Below are 6,324 nucleotides of genomic sequence, written 5' to 3'. Positions count from 1 at the left end.
CAAATGTGCGGACGATCAATGCTTTTACAACCCTATAAAATTACACAAAGAAGCATTTTATTCTTCAATAATTATACAGATTGAAAGCGTGTTTTGCAGAAAAAGGAAATACAATAGATTCTCGTATCAACCTGAATATCAAACATCAAAACAGAGAGAATTCTTTAATTAACTTCGTAGAAACTACCTATAACACTTGGACATATACAATAAATTTATTTAGCTCAAATTACATCAGCACAAGGGTCAAATGCAACAATAAAACATGACAATACATACAAGAAATAACCGACATCAACATAAAAAACACACACACACAATAAATGTCATCATGTGCCCCTCTGTTTTCAATTTCTTAAACAGTTAAATAAGGTAGCCACATTTTGTTATAGTGTCTAAACTTGTGATGTGAAAATGTATGTGAATTATATATAAATATGATATGATTGGTGCATGTGCTTTGATATCAATGTTGCTTTCTATTGTGCTTTATATATCTATGATCAAATTGACATTGTTTGTATCCATTGCAATTGTCTAACAGTCAGTTGAATACATATATTTTCTTATAGTTGTGGCCTGTTGTCTATTTCTCGCATGAAGAGATATTCCTTGTGTCATACAAAAAAGTGATATGAAAAATACTTTAATTTGATCGGCTTATCCATCATCATAAAAAGCGATAAATTGCGGCATTTATATTGGCTATTTGTTATGTCATTACTGACTTGCAATTATTAAGACGATGAACATTTCCTCAATGGCAACGGAAATATGTGATTTCTCCAATAATATACAAAACACTTACACTTTCCACCTGCGAATCTTTTTGTCAAATTGTATCACATTCTGAAGCGAACAAAAAGTTTTAAAATGTCTGATGACAAAGTTGGACGTCGAAATAGATATATGACGTCAAACTGTAATAAAATTTGAATATAGATATATTTTTCAGTGAGATATGTATCAGTTTCTGATAGGTTTGATAATGTTTTATCAGTGAGGCCAAACTGGTTTCTCTTTCGTTTCTCGAAAGCTTTGAACCAGTTTTATTAACATATCAAATCGTCTCGTGTGGTTTGAAAAAGTTTAACAAAATGTTATCAGAACTTTAGATTTTGAAATTATCCTCGAGTATTGCACTCCTAATGGCGCTCATGCATTATTTTCTTTTAGGAATCTACAATTGCAGATCATTCCGAAAACAGTGAGTCTTTTGTACCTGCCTTATTTTATGTTCTGAGTATCAATTGCAGATAAATGTCATATACATTCGTTGTAATTTGAATATTTACCCATTTCTATCCTACGTTATATCTACGAGTTGTCACGATTGCAACTAAACTTATTCGAGTACCTTGACCAAAAATGAATATGAAATCATTATTTCATCCTTTAATATACATGTATATGTTATAGGTTAGCTCTATGATCAATAAGTATATTTTTAAGTCGATAGTGTTTCTTAAGTTCTATGTTATATACAATTCCATTCATTTGAACGATTACGCATGGGAAAAACATAGTAACGCGAAAGTACAAATGTTTTAAATATATCAAGAGGAGATAACTTTCATTGATTACTTTAAGGATCTTAGTTTCTTATAACATTACAAAATAGACGTTGCAGTCTGTTGTGAAATGTATTTCAACTAAATTACCTCTTTATAGATCTTTATATAACCAATATTAAATTCTTTTAATAAATCAAGTATATTTTGATAGAAATACTATTTCTACATTAGATAAATCATAGATGTATAAATATACATATATGGATAAATATATGAAACTATTTCTGTAAAGATGATTACATTAACTTCATTTGTAAATAAAATATGCTCTACGGTTACCTGCAGTTGTTACTTTTTACGTCATTTGATCTCTGGTGGAGAGTTGTCTCATTGGCAATCATACCACATCAGATTCTTATTTTTATATCTTGTAGGTCCAAATCTATATATTGATAAGGAATTTACATTGCTACCACAATCTTCGGGCCATGACTTAACTTTCTATTTTTACTCTCGCTACACACGTGAAGTAGACAGACTAATATTTTATAAAGGATTATACAAATCAAAACCACATTTTAACCCTTAGTTTCAAAATAATCATTACAATTACTGTTAACACTATAAATGATATAAACAAAATCCAAAACATTGCAAAATCTACAAAAGCGGTAACATCAGACCAGGTCACGTTCTTTTTCTTCTTCAAGTTGGTGTTTTCCGAATCATTGATACGATTGTCTTCGCAACAACCACAGCAACATGCACATCGCATCACATTTTCAATCCAACCTGGCACCTTGCGCTGACTGTGATGGAGGCGGAGCTCGAGTGCCGTAACACAAACTGTTATCACACCAAAACTTAGTAAGACTATCAAATAATATCCGAAATAGGATCCGGACGACTTGGGTAATTCCGAACTTACTATTGTTAGAAAAACGACAAATGATAAGAAAACCGTCATTGCGTAACCCATCTTTTCCCCACTGTCCGCTGGGAGGACATAGGTAAACACATTTAGAAGTCCTAGAAATATTACCGGGATAATTATGTTGAAAATATAATACACAGAGCTCCGTTGTATTGTAAGTGTAAACGTGACCTTTGACTCTGTTCCTTCTTTATCCTCCTTTGCAGAAGTTGAAACTATGCTCCATTCCGCACTTTCTTCCATATCTTCTGTAGAAATTCCATCCGCACCTTTTGTGACATTCACGTCATCTATGAAATATGTCCAAACAACAAAAACAAGGTCGCATGTTTGTTGATCAAAAGGAAAGTGAGTAATGTCAATCGTGCATTTGGATTCGAAAACCTCAAACGGCTGCCACCATACAAGTCCGTTATTCATAATCTGAGCTAGGATAAAATCGGTTCCAAGCGTATCCAGTTTTGTAAAGCCATTTTTAAGTGTCAAATCTGGTTTCCATATTTTATGTTGTGGAACGTTCAGTTGCATGACATTCCCAACGTTCCAGGTCAAATATTCGTCGGTCCATCTAACGGACAGGTAACCAGTTGTCGTTAATTTACCCTCAACTTCATCTAAACCATTAATACCAACAAGGATCATGTCTAGATCAACGTTCATCGGTTTCGAATAATCCTTGTTTGGTCGAACCATTGTACTATAACTTGCAAAAAGGTTAGTAATAAGAGTCTTTGCCTCATCTCCTCCACCAATCTGTCCAAGACATGGAATTGCTGCGTAAGATATTATGAACAGTGAAAATGTAACTATCTTTTCCATGTCTACCGAGCAACGTAGGACATACGAATGCGTATTAAAATTGGGTTTGAGACAATATATAACTATGGATAGTCACATGTTAAAATGAAACATGGGGTAGATAAGGGCACTTTTACTATATTCTGTTTAGGTTTTGCCAGATATTCTGTGTTCTTTATATATTAGCACTCAATTATTCTTTATTCTGTATTTTATGGTATATTTTTCTCTTTTCTTTATACTTTTGGTGCATTATTCTCTATTTTGTAAACCCTGTCAAGACCCTCATAGATCACAGCTTTTTAAAAATTATAAGTGGTATAGTGCAATATCAATTGATTCATTTGTGTGATGTAAAATCTCATGTAAACAGATCGACCCCGCTAGGTTTTAGCTTATTCATTTGAATATTATATTCTAATTCAAGACTTTACATCTACTAGTATGTCAATATTTTATAATAGAAACATGTTGAATTAATATGAAACTAGATTCTGGTTATTAAAATGTTATAGTATATCTAGAGGATTAGATTCCAACTCCCTCAGACAAAGTTGACCTTAGATGGATTTGGCTATTAGATTTAGGTAATTTTTGGTTACTAAGAGTACTAAGCTCTTCAATTGTTTGGGTTCTTATACATCCTTGGCTTTCAAATATTCGGCTTTGAGCGTTAATGCTTCGGACAAATCAAATATTTAAAGTGTTACTAGTATTCATATTTTTGTGGAAATTATCAAACCAATGCATGTATATGGATATATTTATGCTTAAGTAAGTCCTCCGTGGACGTTTAATCCACATTTATTACGAACCAATAACGTATAATCAAAATTCAAATATCTAATTAAGACTATAGTGATTGTTGATAAAAAAAAAAACTGCCTGCTGTTAATTAAACTTCGCGTGTTGGGGCCGATCGATACCTTGATAAACAATCAGCACAGAATCATAAAACACGTGAAATATAAGTATGATGATAAAGCGATGTTTGTTTTTTAATATATTTTTCATGATAAAATTTCCAATTTAATGCATAGCTTGAAAATTTGCAGCGATTGCTTGTAGAAGATCGGAGTTTATCATACATACGTGTTTATACTTAGATTATAGTATGGAGCTTCCATATATTTGTAAACTTTTTAATTAGAGACAAATTTTCACAAAACAGTCGATATTGGTAGGTGAAAATAAACGTGGATTCTTTTTTTGCATAAGCATAAATTCCGCCGAAAACAAATTCCATTGAAAGATAAAAGATTGATAGTTTTTTGGGAAACATTCCTCAAAATGGGCAATAATTTCATCGAAAAGAGAATCGACTAGAGGCATAAAAGTACATTAAATGATGCTCAATAGTTTAGTAGATACATTCGACTTTTAAAAAAACAAATGGCATATGAAGATCGTAATGATGCTATGTGGATAGTTATATCGGTTTTCAGGAGCTTAATTGACAGCCCGTTTTACTGCAATGGCTTCCATTTTTACAATTGTAAATATTAGTGGCGAAATCAGGTAATGGGGAGATAATTTGACGAAGTAGAATCCTGGCTGATATGATATATTTTGTTCTTTCGACTGATGATTTCCTACGGTAGAGAAGATAAAAAAAAGTTGTCTGGACCTGTTAAAAAATGCCATATAATTGTTCCTGGTTTGCGATGAAATCAGAATATCATCCCAGACTTATAGATTATCGATTGTTTTTTTTTTTCAAAAGGGAGGGCAGGGGTGTAGCACTACAACAGTTATCGGTAAGGCGGAATCATCTGCGCAGACATGATTCGCTCCTACCTGTGGAAAGTCCTGGAAAAGTCCGAGAATCTGTGCTTTCGGAGAGCTTTTAATATAATTCAGAATATTAAAAGGATTGGAAAATATTCATTTCTTTGTTTTTTGTTGTATACGATGGTCGTAATTGGGACATTTATGACGAATAACGTAAATGATGTTGCCAAATACTAGTAACGTAATTTTATATCTGTATTTGACGTTGACAGTAATTTGATATTTGTAATTGACGTTCACAATATGTTTTTGGGCATGAAGATAAAGAATATCCCGAACAAGCCCGAAAAAATAACTGCAGAGGAAAACATTACCTCATTGTTCGACCACAATGAAACCAACAAAGATATTTGTTTATCAGCAGGGTCATCGATATGAATAATCTTAGGATGACTTACCACCACCCTCTTGCTACCGAGATTTTTAACTTGTGTTTGTGACTAGAATGAAATCTATGATATGGAATTTTGAAATAAAATATGAGAACATAGATTTTATAATATTCTTTAAGAAAATGAAAATAAAAAATGGTGTTATCGAACTTGTTTTCTTGCTACAAGTAAAACATAAAAATTTTATTTAAATTTTTGTTTACTATAAGAATTATCCCCCTTTATAAGGCTATGTTGGAATATACATGATAAACAAAAACAAATATTTGATATAATGCAATACTTCGCTTCTTTTTCTTAATCTTAATACACAATCTTACACATAAATTAGTTCTGTCTCAAAATTTAGAAATTTACGACTAGACCAATTAGGCTATGAACTGTTATTTTACAATTTAAGATGGCGGTTTAAAGTTAATAAATCCTACATTACGTAAGTCAAGGATTCCGTTACACAAATCATTTCAATACCTTTACCTCATTCTTTCTTAAATACAAACAATTGGTTTGGGAATTTGGCGGTTCGTCTAAAAATCTTATAACGAAAACTCATAAAAGATAGAAGGCTTACAATTTCATCTACATCAGAATTTTCAGTGACGCTCGAAAACAGTTGGTAGGTCAAATCCAATACGAAATTGAAGACTTTGGCACCCGTTTTGATGCTTATATAAGTACAAATTCGGTGATAATTCTAATTCGGTGATGTCACAATCGAGTTGTGGTTACAACAATTGGTACATATCCGTCGTAATCTGTGAAACAGATATTCCGGCCATAACGATCAACCAACAGGTGATGGCGTCCGTCGAAGGGATGACTTCAACTTCACCACATGGAACCCTTGGTTTAATAGCTTTCTCGTAAGCAGCAACCCTCTATCGATGAAATCATG

At 32.5% G+C, this 6,324-nt stretch overlaps 1 protein-coding gene across 1 annotated transcript; it reads right to left on the bottom strand.

Annotated features, from left to right (window-relative positions):
* Nucleotides 1–1,792: 1,792 nt before the first annotated feature.
* Nucleotides 1,793–3,271, bottom strand: LOC127719226 (acetylcholine receptor subunit alpha-like). The gene is made up of 2 exons (XM_052225241.1): nucleotides 2,179–3,271; nucleotides 1,793–1,798 (listed from the first exon to the last, which is right to left on the bottom strand). The coding sequence occupies exons 1-2, from the start codon at nucleotides 3,265–3,267 to the stop codon at nucleotides 1,793–1,795; spliced, it is 1,095 nt and encodes a 364-aa protein (XP_052081201.1). The 5' UTR covers nucleotides 3,268–3,271.
* Nucleotides 3,272–6,324: the final 3,053 nt, after the last annotated feature.

Source organism: Mytilus californianus, unplaced genomic scaffold, assembly GCF_021869535.1.
Source record: "Mytilus californianus isolate M0D057914Y unplaced genomic scaffold, xbMytCali1.0.p SCAF_11, whole genome shotgun sequence".
Classification (NCBI taxonomy): domain Eukaryota; kingdom Metazoa; phylum Mollusca; class Bivalvia; order Mytilida; family Mytilidae; genus Mytilus; species Mytilus californianus.
The sequence above is the reverse complement of the archived record's forward strand: the minus strand, read 5'-3'. Positions and strand labels throughout refer to the sequence as shown.

Excerpts from the sequence above, each read along its gene's own strand:
- LOC127719226 (XM_052225241.1), bottom strand. The coding sequence starts at position 3,267 with ATGGAAAAGATAGTTACATTTTCACTGTTCATAATATCTTACGCAGCA.